The sequence below is a fragment of the Papio anubis genome, chromosome 11 (genome assembly GCF_008728515.1).
Source record: "Papio anubis isolate 15944 chromosome 11, Panubis1.0, whole genome shotgun sequence".
NCBI lineage: Eukaryota > Metazoa > Chordata > Mammalia > Primates > Cercopithecidae > Papio > Papio anubis.
The window spans coordinates 44,040,746-44,056,211 of record NC_044986.1 but is presented as its reverse complement, the minus strand read 5'-3'; the positions used below and the strand labels follow the sequence as shown (position 1 = coordinate 44,056,211).

The following is a 15,466-nucleotide window of genomic DNA, read 5'->3' as shown; positions in this document are numbered from 1 at the left end:
GAGAGCTTCTTCCGGGAGCCACTAGAAAGTCCGCAGCGCGAGCCGGCGGCGCTCCCTGGCGGAGCTCCGGTCGCCCCACCCACTCCCAGCGTTCAGTGCGGTGCCCTGGCCGCCATTGTTTGAATTTGAAAACGCTAACATCGCAGTGCTTCTCGCGGGTCCGGCTAACCAGGCGACGTTTGCAGGTGAGAAGGTGGCCCGGGGGAAGGTGTAGGGAAGGAGGTGGGTGACTGCATATATATGGGGCCTAAGGTGGGGAAACGGCTTTCGCAATGTGGACATGTTCCGACAGTGCTCGTACCCCGGTGGAGGTTACTGTCAGGAACTGGGTTGCGGAGCGATGGGAACACCGGGTACGCAGCGAGCATTGAGTCATACTATTTCGGTTAGGGTTTAAATCTCGCCTCCACTGCTTATTAGTTGAGTGACGCAAGACAATTCATTTAATCTCTCTGTATCTTAGTTTTCTTATCGGTTAAAAGGCGGCAATAAAGTATCGATTTCTTTCGGCTTTTGTGAAGATTAAATGGTAATGTGTAAAGTTGTTAGTGCTGGCACACAGTAGTTACTAAATGTTTGCAGTCATTAATATTATTATTGTTGTTGCTTCTGTTGTTGAGAAACAGGCCTCTTTTGCCACAGCTAGTTTTCTGAAGCTCTGAGGTGAGCAGTTTGCTCGGCAGGTAGGTAACACGGCCTTTTTGCGGGGGGAGCCGTGTGGTGGCCTCTGTGCACTTATTTCCAGACTACTCCTACTGGTGCTTGGGGCTTGCCCTTCTAGAGTTTTGCAGTGCCAGGCTGAAGAGTTCGTGGCACAGTGACTGCTGTTATTCCCCAGTTTAGAAGGCTTTCTTCATCTCGATTCGCTTCCTGGTTCAGTGATGCCTGTCTGGCACAATTCTCTTAATATTTTTTGCTAAAGTACTAGTTTACACAAGTTCATGCCTTGTGGGTTAGGCAGTGTAACAGTGTATGTGTTTTATTACATGTCCAAGACTCCAGATTTTAAATTGTAAAATAACGTAAAATACTCATCAGTTAGTTGTGAAGACTTTTTGAGGCTGTGTGTTGTAGACCACATTCAGAAACCTCATTCAGTAACAGATTCTACTATTTTTCACTAAAGTCTCCAATTGCGAATTCTTATTGGAGAGAAGATAAATAAAGATGCAGTTTTCCAGTCAGAGCAGCCTTTTGAAATGAAAAATGAGGTCTTGAAGCCTGCTGTCACGAAATATAGTATTACAGATTAGGACCGATTTTTTGGGGGGGGGGGGGGAAAGAGTTTTTTCTTTATAACCATTATTTTAAGTCATTAGTCAGGGAGTCTTTATCCCTACATAAGTCACTGAATTTGTTGTAGGGGCTACAGAGTGGTATAAGATAAGGTTCTTGCCATCAAGAAGTTTCCAGTTTAGTTGGGTAGGCCATGTATAAGTAGTAGTCATATAAAATTGCAAGAAGTTACATCTCAACACTTTTAGAAATGCTAGGAAGTAGTTTGTTCATTGAAAAATGAGCATATGAACAAATACTTTATTATAACTGCTTTTCGTACACAGGAATATTCTTTTTAATTCAACAGTTTAAAAGATTTATCAACCCTTTTCTTTAAACCAAAAGTTATTATTTGAAACCACAGATGTTTTTTAGTTTTCTGGGCATTTCCATGAACTCTGTGTTTTGAAATGTCAAGCCGGTACTTTAACATTTTGCAAATGCTCCCCGCTCTGCACCCCCTTCCCCGTGATCTAGATCGGTGCTTTCCTTAGTCCTTTTGCAATTTAGGAGGAAAAATCCAGCCACGTTCTTGTGATACGTTTAGGAATTTCAGACTGATCAAGGAAAAAGATTGTCAACAAGGTCACAGGAATAAACAAGGACTTTGACAGAATTGTAGGCAAAGGAAATCCCTCTCAGTATGGGACGTTTTCTAGACCAGGGTGAGGGGCCACCATCCAGAGGGGAAAGAGGGCAAGGGGGATGGGGAGTGGGGAGGAAAGAATCATAGAGGGGCTTACATGTCTAAGTGATGTTGCACAGTGGAGAGTCTCTGGATCATAGAACTCTCAAGGGCAGCAGCAGCTTGGGGGTCTTGATAATCCCAGGTTTTATGTATCTGGCAAATGTTGGGTGCAGTTTCATGGGGCGTTCAAACCTGGCAGGCTCTAGATGGCTAAAAATATGCTTATTTTGGGCCATATTGAAAGTAAATGGATGCTTCAGAATTTGAGTTTGGGACCCCAGCAGGCTTTTTTTTTGTTTTGTTTTGTTTTGTTTTGTTTTGAGACAGAGTCTTGCTCTGTTGTCAGGCTGGAGTGCAGTGGCACGATCTTGGCTCACTGCAACCTCTACCTCCTGGTTTCAAGTGATTCTCCTGCCTCACCCTCCTTAGTAGCTGGGACTTCAGGCGCACGCCACCACACCCGGCTAATTTTTTTGTATTTTTAGTAGAGATGGGGTTTCACCGTGTTGGCCAGGATGGTCTCGATCTCCTGACCTTGTGATCCACCCGCCTTGGCCTCCCAAAGTGCTGGGATTACAGGTGTGAGCCTCTGCTCCCGGCCATAGACTTTTTAATTTTTATTTTAAACATTTATGGTCTTTGATCCAGTGGGCGTTTGAGCTCAGATCCCTACCAGCTGTGAAGAAGTATACAATTTAGGGCCATCATGCAAGGGCCATCTTTGGTTCATTTTGTATAATACCTGTGGGTTTTGCTCGTTACTACTTTCTTGAGCTAGGGACCTTAGTTTGGGAGTCACTGATCTGGATATTTTATAATCTTGTCAAAAAACAGCTCAGAGTCCTCCCCCTCTCTCTGGTATTGTACATCTAGTAGATTCTCAGTAAATATTAGAATGTTAGTATTTTTTAGTTAAGGTTATCCTTAAGTTTACCTTTTAGTTTAGTGATTTTATGTTTAATTCAATTGTAATAGTTTACTGATGCATTATTCCTATTTAACTTAAAACCTGTGATGTATCAGGTACTGTTTTGAATGTGTTTACATATATTATTTTACTTTTTACCTGAATTTGAAATTGAAAGTAATCTTTCAGATAGCGGGGTTTTTTTTTTTCCCCCCCTTGACAGAGTCTCTCTCTGTCGCCCAGGCTTGAGTGCAGTGGCGCGATCTCGACTCACTGCAACCTCCACATCTGGGGTTCAAGCAATTCTCTGCCTCAGCCTCTCGAGTAGCTGGGATTACAGGCGCCCGGCACCACGGCTGGCTAATTATTTTGTATTTTTAGTAGAGATGGGGTTTCACCATCTTGGCTAGGCTGGTCTTGAACTCCTGGCCTTGTGATCCACCCCCACCCCCTTGGCCTCCCAAAGTGCTGGGATTACAGGCGTGAGCCACCACGCCAGGCCCAGATAACTGAGTTTTAACTTCTAAATGCTAAAAGAAAGTCTATAAGTAACATTCTACAGGAGTCACTAAGTAGAGAACACAAGGTTATAATTTACTCTGTGATCTCCTTACTATTTGAGTTTTGAGAGGATTTCAGGGAGAGAGTAAACGTTTTATACCATCTTTACAGATTACCTGTACTCATGAAACCTCTTTGAATGGATATTATATGAAAATAGTAGGCTGTGTTCAGTATTATTAGATTCAGAGTCTGTAAATATAATTTGATATTTTGTCTTTCCTGTAGGCTATTGTGTTATAAATGAAGAAATGTAATGCTTTTCTTTTCTAAAATCTAGTTATTTGGGAGGAAGTAGTGGGCTAGACTTTTGAAAGTGTGGGTGGTTTATATGCTGACTTACTAATGTTGTTAAAGAAGTTACTGTTATTCTTGCAGAATGGAATCTAATTTTAATCAAGAGGGAGTACCTCGACCATCTTATGTTTTTAGTGCTGACCCAATTGCAAGGCCTTCAGAAATAAATTTTGATGGCATTAAGCTTGATCTGTCTCATGAATTTTCCTTAGTTGCTCCAAACACTGAGGTAAGTACAAGAAAAGTATTGTGTTGATTATCATGCCTCCTTCTAATGCAAGGGTTGGCAAACAATGGCCTATTTTTGTATTACCTGTTTTTGTACTTAGATACAAGCTAAGAATGGTTTTTATATTTTTAAATAGTGGAAGAAAAATCAAAATAGGAATAATATCGCATAACAAAAATTATATGAATTTCAAACATCACTGTCCATAAATAAATTTTTATTGCATCACAATTGTACTTTTTGGTTTATTTATTTACTACATCCGTTGTGGCACTATCATGGCAGAGTTGAGTAGTTGTGACAGAGACTATAGGGTCTCTAGAACCTAAAATATTAGCTATCTAGCTTTTTACAGAGAAAATTTATTGACTCCTGGATTGGCATGACGTTTTTGAGATTTGTCATGCATCATATATCGTAGTTTTTTCCTTTTTATTGCTAAGTAGTTGTCTGTTGTTCAGATATGCCACATTTCCATTTATCATTTGATGGACGTTTAGGTAGTTTACAGTTTGAGGCCATTATAAGTAATGCCGCTCTGAACATTCTTGTGCAAGCCTTTTTGTGGACTTGCGTTTTCATTTTTCTTTGGTAAATACCTAGGAATACAAACTGTGTAAGTTTAACTTTATGAGTAACTACAAAACTGTTTTTCAAAGTGGCTGTTCCAGCACCAGCAATGTGTGTAGGTTCCAGTGCTTCTACCTCTTTGCCAACACTTGATAATGTAAATCTTTATTTCTAGTGGATGTGTAATGGTATCCTGTTTTGGTTTTAGTTTGCTCTAATGAGCACTCTTTCAAGTATTCTTGGCCATTTTTCTACTTTCTTTGTAAAGTGTCTCTTCAGGTCTTTTTCCCATTTAAATTAGGTTGTTTCATTAGTGTTGTGTGAGAAATCTTTGTGTATACAAATCCTTTGTCAGGTTAATAGTGTCTTGATCAGATGTTTTAAAATTTAAAGGCATTCAATTTAACATTTGTTTTTCTTTTTTGGTGAATTTGTGTGTGTGTGTTCTCTTTAAGAAACTTTTGCCTTCCCCGAAGTTTTTGTCTTACTTTTTCTAGAAATTTTATAGTTTTCATTTGAGCAGTTATATCTATGGTTCATTTTGAACAGTTTGTGTGTGCAGTTGATACAGGGACCCAGGTTAACTTTTTTCTTTTTCGTTTTAGCTTCCATACATTTTTTGAACTACATAAATAGTTATTTCAGCATTATCTATTGAAAAGACTTTCCCCATTGTTCTGGTGCCTTTACAAATGACTGTATATGTGTAGCTATTTCTGGATTTTATTCTCTTCCTTTGACCTATTTGTCCTTATTCCAACACAACACCATCTATTTCTGTAGGTTTATAATGATTCTTGAAATTAGGTAGTGTGAATTCTCCAATTTTGCTTTTCTAGGAAAATTTTGGCTTTTCTAGGTCCTTTGCATATTCATAAATTTTAGAATCAGCTTACCAGTTTGTACAAGGCAGCATCTTGGGATTTTTGATTGAGTTTGCGTTAAATCTGTGGATCAGTTTGGAGAGAATTAACATCTTGACAATACTGAGTTTTAATCCATGAACATGGTATTCTTCATTTTATTTAGGTCTTTAATGTCTCAGCGGTATTTTTTACTTGTCAGTGTAGAGGCCTTTCGTGTCTTTTGTCAAATATATTTATACACATTTTATGTTATTTGATGCTATTGTAAATAATATTTTTAGTTGCTTTATTTAGGCATAATGAAAAACTGCATATATTTCAAATATGCAGTTTGATAAGTTTTGACATATGCATACACTTGTGTAACTGTCACCAAAGTCAAGCTAATGAGTATATCCATTACCCTCAAAAGTTTCCTTGAGGCTCCTTGTAAGTCCTCCCTCCCATCACACCTCCAAGTAACCTCTGATTAGCATTCTGTTCGTATGCGTTAATTTTTTGTAGATTTGTTGGATTTTGTATGCGTATGTTCATGTTGTTTCTAAATAAAGAAAATTTTGTTTTTTCTTTTCCAATTTGGATGACTTTTGTCTTTTCATTTCCTTTTTTTTCTTCCATTTTTCTTTTCCTTTTCTTTCCCCTTCTTTCCCCTCCCCGTCTTTCTTTCTTTCTCTTCTTCCCTTCCCTTTTACCTTTTTCCTTTCCTTTTCTCTTCCCTTTCTTTTTCTTTCCCTTACCCCTCCTTTTTTCTTCCCCCATTTCCTTTCCCCTCTCACGCCCAACTACACCAGCTAGAACCTTTAATACAGTGTTACTGGAAGTGGGGAAGCAGAAATCTTCTTATTACTCATTTTGCTACTTATCTTAGATTGAGTCTTTCCTGTTAAGTGTGTTGTTAGCTATAGATTTTTTGTAAGTGCCCTTTATCAGGTTGAGGAAGTTTGCTTTCATTACACTCTGCTGAGATTTTTTATTACAAATGGACGTTGGATTTTGTCAAATGCTGTTTTTCCATCTGTAGAGATAAAAGTTTCTCTTCATTTATTCTTTTAATGTGGTTAATTGCCTGGATTGATTTTTGAATGTTAAACTGACTTTATAGTCCTAGGATAAACCATTCTTGGTCAGATATTATTATCCTGTTTTATATATTGGCTAGTATTTTGTGTGGGAAATTTTGCGTGGGAAGTTTTGCGTATATCTTAATGTGCTATTTTGTTTTCTAATTTTTTTCTGAGGCTATCTTTGTCAGTTGTGTTATTCAGGTTATGTCAAACTCAAAATTAGTTAAGATATTTTCTCTTCCTGTATTTTCTTAAAGAGTTTATGTACAATTTGTGTGGGTTTTTTTTGAGTTGGAGTTTCGCTCTTGTTGCCCAGGCTGGAGTGCAGTGGAGCCATCTCGGCTCACCGCAATCTCGGCCTCCCAGGTTCAAGCGATTCTCCTGCCTCATCCTCCCGAGCAGCTGGGATTACTGGCATGCGCCACCATGGCTGGCTAATCCATGCCTGGCTAATTTTGTATTTTTAGTTGAAATGGGGTTTCTCCATGTTGGTCAGGTTGGTCTTGAACTCCTGACCTCAGGTGATCCACCCGCCTCAGCCTACCAAAGCGTTGGGATTACAGGCGTGAGTCACCACTCCTGGGCTGATTATTTTCTAAAATGTTTGATAGAATTTACCGTTAAACTACTAGGGCCTGGATTTTTTTTGTGTGTCATTATTTAGTTTGAAAATGGATTCAATTTGCTTAATAGAAATTGGGTTATTCAGATTTTCTAGTTATGTCTGTTTTGGTTAAGTTGCATTTGTCAAGTAGTTGTTTCCTTTTTATTTTTATTTTTTAAAAGTTAAAACATTTCTTTAAAATTATATTTTCTACGCACGTTTCTTCCTCAGAAAAAGTAACAAGGAGAATGATACATAGTAAAAAAAATTCTGAATGCCTCATGGAATTGAGCATTTGAATAATAGAATATTCTAGTTACTTTTGATTTATTCTGGAGTTATATTTTCCAAAGACTTAGGGCCTCATTAATTATATTAGGCTTTTGTGGAATAAAGGCTTTTTGTAAACTTCACGTATAAATACAGGAGATGGAGGAAATTGGATCTTTTTTGGTGTATTTTGTTTTTATTTAAATAGATTGGTTGAGTTTTTCTAACATGATTAAAAGCCGGATAGTGACTGCTTAGAAATTCTTTATGATCTCAGATTATTATGTAAAAATTAGCTATGTTAAGGAAAGATGGTCTCTGAAAAGCCATATCTTTCAAAAACACAATATTGTTCTCCTTTATTTTTTTAAGGCAAACAGTTTCGAATCTAAAGATTATCTCCAGGTTTGTCTTCGAATAAGACCATTTACACAGTCAGAAAAAGAACATGAGTCTGAGGTTTGTGTTGAATTTAATAGAATTTTAATATTTTACTTTCTTTTAAATTGGCAAAATACTAGTTTTTATTTATTGGGGGTATGTATTCTAGGGCTGTGTGCATATTCTGGATTCACAGACTGTTGTGCTGAAAGAGCCTCAATGCATCCTTGGTCGGTTAAGTGAGAAAAGCTCGGGGCAGATGGCCCAGAAATTCAGTTTTTCCAAGGTAAAACTGAAGTGTTTTTGTTTTTTGTTTTAAAGATAAAGAGACTTGGCTTAGGCTAAATTGCTATATAATTATATATAGTGAACTATACATTTTGTGCTTATGCAACTTAGATTTTAGGTTCTAGTATTTTTTCCTTAAGGATAAGACTCAAATCTCAGGTCTGGAAATATATAATTGGATGTAAACAGATCACTGTAGTGTTAAAATTATTATTAATATATTTTTAAGAAATATTCTTTTCAAAACTTAGGTGAATACTTGATTCCTTGGTACAGATTTCTATCTTGAAAACTTTCTGGTAGTAAAACTATCAAATGTATTTGTGGGAGTGGGGATATGGCACCTGTTTTAAGAATGAATCTTTAAAATTTTTAAACAGTGTGTTGGGTTGGAACGTACTATTAATATTAACTTGAATTTTCTAAAAATACTTTTAAAAAAATACTTGCTTAGGTTTTTGGCCCAGCAACTACACAGAAGGAATTCTTTCAGGGTTGCATTATGCAACCAGTAAAAGACCTCTTGAAAGGACAAAGTCGTCTGATTTTTACTTACGGGCTAACCAATTCAGGAAAAACATACACATTTCAAGGTAAATATTGTTTTATTTTGGTTGGAAAGGATAAGGAAGCAGTAATAATCACTCAGTATTTTTATAATACATACATGTAGTTATGTCGGTATTACCTAGTATGTGTTTGCTCTATTTTTAATAGTACTAGCATATTGATTATGTATTGCTGTTGGTTTTTTTTCTGGAGACAGTCTCACTCTGTCGCCCAGGCTGGCGTGCAGTGGTGTGATCTCGGCTCACTGCAACCTCTGCTTCCTGGGTTCAAACGACTCTCCTGCCTCAGCTACTGAGCTTCCCAAGTGGCTGGGACTACAGGCGTGCGCCACCAGTTTTTTATATTTTGCCAAGCTAATTTTTATATTTTTGTAGAAATGAGGGTTCACCATTTTGGGTAGGCTAGTCTCAAACTCCTGACCTCAGGTGATCTGCCCACCTTGGTCTCCCAAGGTGCTTGGATTGCAGGCAAGCGCCACCATGCCTGGCCTTGCTATTGGCTTTTAATTCAAATTTATTTAATTCATTTGTAAAAATACCCATTGATAGAGATTTAGATGATGATTAAAATCCATAAAAAGTATTGATGTGATACAGAGAATTAAGCATAAATGACCAGAAGAAATTTTATATTTCATTTTACTTTTATAGTTTGTGGTTATGGGTGATTACAAATCTTAATATGGTTGCATTATCTGAATGTAAAATTTCAGGTTTACATCAGAATAATAGTCAATAAAATGTTGGTAATTACCTACAGTGAATAACAAAGTGATGGAAAACTGAGTAATCCTCACCTTCTAACATTTTCATTTTAATTGTTGACTCTTGCCTATTGGTAGTATAAAAGGAGCTTTAATAAACAAGGAAAGTTTCCTCTTTCCTAGTAGACTGAGAAAGTGCAACACAAAAATTCCTTTTGCAGGCACAGAAGAAAATATGGGCATTCTGCCTCGAACTTTCAATGTATTATTTGATAGTCTTCAAGAAAGACTGTATACAAAGATGAACCTTAAACCACATAGATCCAGAGAGTACTTACGGTTATCACCAGAACAAGAGAAAGAAGAAATTGCTGGCAAAAGTGCATTGCTTCGGCAAATTAAAGAGGTATGAAAATATTTTAGTATGTAAAATATGTACAATTCCTGACTTCTTATAAACCCTTTAGATTGTTTCAACATATATTGGAATCTGTTTTGTGGTGTTAGTGTTTTTTATTATTTATTTTTTCGAGAAAAATAAAGCTTAAAGTTTGAAGACATCTTTTCTATTTGTACCAACAGCAAGAATGTTTAAACAATACAAATGTAAATGGTTCTGAAATCTTTTTTGATTGTTGTAGAGCCAGCATTGTGCTTTTTATGTAATGATTTTTTAAAATTCTGTTTTTTAATTGTGAAAGTAATATGTACCCAAAATTTAAAATAGGGAATGTGAGAAGTAAAAAGTAAAAGTTTCCTTTAATTTCATTCCTAAAGAAAAAATTATTAATAGATTGGAAAGCATCTTTTTTGGGCCTTTTCTCTCTCTGTATAAAATCCATACGCAGAGCTTTCTATCTGTATATACACAAACGTATATATGATGTGTATATCTTCATACCTTTGTCTTTATATGTATGATACAGGTTTTTTTTTTTTTTTAAAACAAAAAAGAGATCTTACTATGCTTACCATTCTGTGACTTGGTATTTCATTTAGCATATCCTAAAACTTTTCCAACCTTAAATCATGTACCTTTTATCTGTTATGTCTTTAACTTCTTTTTTTAAATTTTAAATCAGCTTTTAAAGCCAAGTCTCCATTGATGGCCATTTGTATTGTTTCTATGTTTTGCTATTTTGAACACTGTTTCAGTGAAGAAACATTCCATTGCAAATATGTTTGGTGCTAATTTTCCCAAACTCAGGCCAAGATTGGATATTTAATAATGTCTGGTTTGATAGGTAAAAAATGGCTCACTTGAGCTTACTTTATATTTCTTTAATGGTAAATTAGGTGATTAGTACATCTTAGAATTTTTTCCTGTGATTTGTCACGTACATTCTTTGTCCATTTCTCTAGTATTGTATGACTTGTTTACTGATTTATTAAAATGTATTTAAAAAATGAATACATTATTATTGTATTACTGTATGGGTTGCAAATTTTCTGGCTTATTGCTTGTTTCTCCCCTGCCCCCATTGTGTTTTTCTTTTTTTTTTCTTCCTTTTTTTAGTTTTTAGAGACAAGATCTTCCTTTGTCCTCCAGGCTGGAGTATAGTGGTGTATGATCATAGCTCACTGCTGTCTTGAACTCCTGGACACAAGTGGTTCTCCTGCCTCAACCTCCTCTGAGTAGCTGGAACTATGGGGCATGCCACTGCTCCTGGCTGTTTTGATTTTTTTTGTAGAAATGGAGTCTTGGTATGTTGCCTAGGCTGGACTTGAACTCTTGGTCTCAAGAGATCCCCCTCCCTTGGCCTTCCAAAGTGTTGAGATTACATGTTTGAGCTGCCAAGCCTGGCCCATTGTGTTTTTCAGTATTCATCTACTCAACAAATTTTATTCAGTCACCTATTTTTTTTCCAGGCAATATTTTCAGTTTTGAGGACAAATGGTACTGCCCTCATGGAGACTGACAATAAATACATATGTAAAATACTGTGAGGAGGAATTATTTTATAGAAGGTGGTACCATATCAACTTTAAAAAATGAAGTTATACTGGTCTGTTTATTCCTCTTGTGCCTTCTGGATTTTGTAGTATATTTTCAAACATTATTCTATTCAAGGCTGTTAAAAACTACTAATTGTTTTTGTAAATATTTTTAACCTATTAATGCGAATTTTTCTTTTTTAAAACATTTAGAAACCAGGGTTTTAAGGCAGTAAAAAGTGTGTTACCAGTGGAGTTCAAAGTTGAGTCTATGACTATGGTCTCTGAAAGTAACATTGTATTTTAACAAAATTTATGGAGATTGGTGGATAACTCCATAGCCAATTCATAAAGGAAATTAGAATCATTAATAATGAAAAAAATTTTTTCACTGAGCATGGTGGCTCATGCCTGTAATCTGAGAACTTTGGGAGGCTGAGGCAGGCAGATCACTTGAGACCAGGAGTTCGAGACCAGCCTGGCCAACATGGCGAAACCCTGTCCCTATTAAAAATACAAAACATTAGCTGGGCGTGGTGACTCACACCTGTAGCCTCAGCTACTTGGGAGGCTGAGGCACGAGAATCTCTTGAACCCCAGAGGTGGAGGTTGCAGTGAGCTGAGATTGTGCCACTACATTCCAGCCTGGGTGACAGAGCAAGACTCTGTCTCAAAAAAAAAGAAAAAAAGAAAAAATTCTAACAAGTTATCCAGTTAAAACATGATACTGTTTTGCCTATGAAATGATTAAAACGTTAAAAAAAAATCAGATCATGTACTTTCATACATTGTAAATGGTTCTAGAAAGCAAATTGGCAATACTATGTTAAGAGTGAGAACATTAAAATATTTTATATCTTTTCATCCTCCAGTTCAGTTTTAGGTATATACTCCAAGGAAATGGGTTTATTTCTGTTTCTAAGGAAATAATTAGAATGCAGAAGAAAATACAGAAAGATATTTGGCAAAACTTGAATAATTTAAATGTTTAATAATAAGGGAATAATTAAGTCATTTCACATGAGTTATATAGCCATCAACTGTTGTAAACAATTTTTAATTATAAGGAGAAAAAGCTTACAACATAAGTGTGGGGAAAACTGTAGAAGGGGAATATATTAAAATATTAATAGTAACCAACCAGAGTGGCAGGGATTATACATGATAATATTTTTCTTAGTTCTCTGTATTTTCCCGTGAAACTATATTATTTAACTGGGAAAAATTAAAGAATTCATTGAATTGGATGGATGAAAGGTTGTGATTTGGTAGTGACTTATTTGGATAGGTAATTAATATCTTGATTATTTAACCTTAATGAAAATTTTTTTAAATTCTTTTAAAACAATCTTTCTATTTTAGGTTACTATGCATAATGACGGTGATGATACTCTTTATGGTAAGGTTTCATTGCTCACCTATCTTTGATATATTGATTAAAGTACATTTGAAAAGCTTTTAATTTTTAAATCACTTCTAATGTTTTATTTTTATTATTAAAAAATTTTTAGGCCAGGCGTGGTGGCTCACGCCTGTAATCCCAGCACTTCGGGAGGCCGAGGCGGGTGGATCATGAGGTCCTGGCCAACATGGTGAAACCTCGTCTCTAGTAAAAATAAAAAAATTGGCTGGGCATGGTGGCGTGGGCCTGTAGTCCTAGCTACCCGGAAGGCTGAAGCAGGAGAATACTTGAACTCAGAGGGTGGAGGTTGCAGTGAGCCGAGATTGCGCCACTGCACTCCAGCCTGAGGACAGAGTGAGACTCTGTCTCAAAAAAAAAAAAAAAATTGTTTATACATTGTGTTTATTTTTTTTCTATAGACCTCTTCTTTGGTTACTAAGGATTTACTTTCTGTAATGACATAGTCGGTAATACCTGGAAAATGATACATATTTATATGAAATGTCAGTCATTGTAATGTTTTGTTTGTATTAAATATTACAGATACCCCTTTTACTGGTTACAACTTTAATATTGAATTTGAAAGACAGTTTTGTTTTTCTTTGTCCTTTACATTTAATTTCTGTTGGTTCATTAACATATTTTGAAAAAGAAAGGAATGATAGGGAGTAGTCTAACTCTGGTTACTCCAAATATTATTTACATCTTCCTTTGTTCCAAAAAGTGTTTAACATAGATGGTCAAAAGATTAAGCATACTTGGTTTTTCAAGTCTGGGAATCGATCTGTACTTTTGTCACATTTTTAGTCAGTTGCTTACTTTTGTGATTATTGTTTTTTCTTTTTTTTTTTGTAGGAAGTTTAACTAACTCTTTGAATATCTCAGAGTTTGAAGAATCCATAAAAGATTGTGAACAAGCCAGCTTGAATATGGCTAATAATATAAAATTTTCTGTGTGGGTTTCTTTCTTTGAAATTTACAATGAATATATTTATGACTTGTTTGTTCCTGTATCATCTAAATTCCAAAAGAGAAAGATGCTGCGCCTTTCCCAAGATGTAAAGGGCTATTCTTTTATAAAAGGTATGCTCTGAATATTTTTATTTTATTGTTCCGAAGTTCTCTCCTTGGGCTTTGTGCTAGCTGTAAGACTAAAGCAAATAGAAAATTGAAAATTGTAATGCTAATTATTAACATTAAGAGAAGAAGGTAATTTTGTGTTTTGGAAGTATGTTTTGGTGTATTTATTAAACTTGAATATAAAGGGGTCTATTTTGGTATTGTATTTGCTTGAGTATCATTAATTGAATTTGTGGTGATGGGAAAAGCTATGTATGATTATATTCACGTTATTCTCCTACTTTGTAACAGTGTCCAAATTTTGCAGCTATGAAATGTTACTATCCTTCCAGAGTGTTTTTTCTAATCTTTTAAAACAATTAACAGTAGGAAATACATATTAATAACATCATGACTCAGTACCTACATGCATGTATATATATACATATGTAATATTTACAACGAAAAATTTCCTTAATTATACTTCTACTACAAGGAATGCACTGTGATATTTTCTATATTCTTTGTCATTTCTGTAAAATGCTGGCCAGATGCAGTGGCTCACACTTGTGATCCCAGCACTTTGGGAGGCTGAGGTGGGTGGATCACTTGAGCTCAGGAATTCGAGACCAGCTTGGGCAACATGGCAAAACGCCATCTCTACAAAAAATACAAAAATTAGCCTGGCATGGTGGTATGCATCTTTAGTCCCATCTACTCAGGAGGCTGAGGCAGGAGGATCACTTGAGCCTAGGAGGTCAAGGCTGTAGAGAGCCAACGGTCACACTTTTGCACTCCAGGCTGGGCAACAGAGTGAGACCCTGTCTCCAAAAATAAAAAATAAAAAATAAAAAACAATTAAAATACTGGTCATTATTCAATAAATCTGATTTTATGATTCACTAATAAATTACAATCTTCAGTGTTTAATAACTAGGTAATTTTACAGGTTTAGTCTGTACTGTATTTTGCCTCTCTTTTTTTCCCTGAGTGTCTAATTCTAAGGAATTGTTACTGTATTTAATTTTCCGTTTGGCAGACTCTGTTGACAAACATTTACTTTGTGTGTTTGTGTAATTTAAATTACATTGAACATTGTTATAATCTTCCCCTCTGGTGTAACCTGAAATAACTGAGTTGACTCCAGCTAGGATGTGTTGTCAGAAGGAAGATCTCATTATATGTCACTAGGAAAAGACTTCCAAAGAGATTGCATTGTAGAGCACATTCTTTGTCTCAATAAATTAATATATATCCTCTTTATTTTTTAAAGATCTACAATGGATTCAAGTATCTGATTCCAAAGAAGCCTATAGACTTTTAAAACTAGGAATAAAGCACCAGAGTGTTGCCTTCACAAAACTGAATAATGCTTCCAGTAGGAGGTAAAGAATAAACTCTGTAAGAGTAAACTTGAATCACCGATGGTATGGTATTCTATGCTAATTTAAACACAACTAATTTTACATTAAAGTGGGCAGTAGGTTCTCATCTGTTAAATAAATTTATAAGGCATAAAAAACATTTGGTAAACAGAGTAACACTAAACACGTTTATCAATACTGTTTCCTGTCCTGACAGGTTTATTAATTTATAGGAAGTCTCTGAGGTATTGTTACTTTTTCTTTATGTCAGTATCTAAGCTCAGTATTTTTGGAGTTGGTAATAATGGTGGGCCTTTTCTCTGGGTCTTTCTCACTTATCCCCTGAATACTATATAAATATACTCAGTGAGGGTAAAATCTCAAGGGGTTAAGGAAATATGTTTTGATGGGTTTGGGGGATGAGAGGCAA

At 35.8% G+C, this 15,466-nt stretch overlaps 1 protein-coding gene across 1 annotated transcript in view; it reads left to right on the top strand.

The window, feature by feature from the left end:
- Positions 1-16: 16 nt before the first annotated feature.
- Positions 17-15,466, top strand: part of KIF20B (kinesin family member 20B) — a 68,005-nt gene continuing 52,555 nt past the window's right edge. The window contains exons 1-9 of the mRNA XM_031651922.1: positions 17-185; positions 3,813-3,960; positions 7,707-7,793; positions 7,885-8,001; positions 8,458-8,596; positions 9,498-9,682; positions 12,574-12,610; positions 13,469-13,696; positions 14,946-15,057. Of these exons, the coding sequence (XP_031507782.1) occupies positions 3,814-3,960; positions 7,707-7,793; positions 7,885-8,001; positions 8,458-8,596; positions 9,498-9,682; positions 12,574-12,610; positions 13,469-13,696; positions 14,946-15,057 (1,052 nt within the window). The 5' untranslated portion in view covers positions 17-185; position 3,813. The remainder of the gene's footprint in view (positions 186-3,812; positions 3,961-7,706; positions 7,794-7,884; positions 8,002-8,457; positions 8,597-9,497; positions 9,683-12,573; positions 12,611-13,468; positions 13,697-14,945; positions 15,058-15,466) is intronic.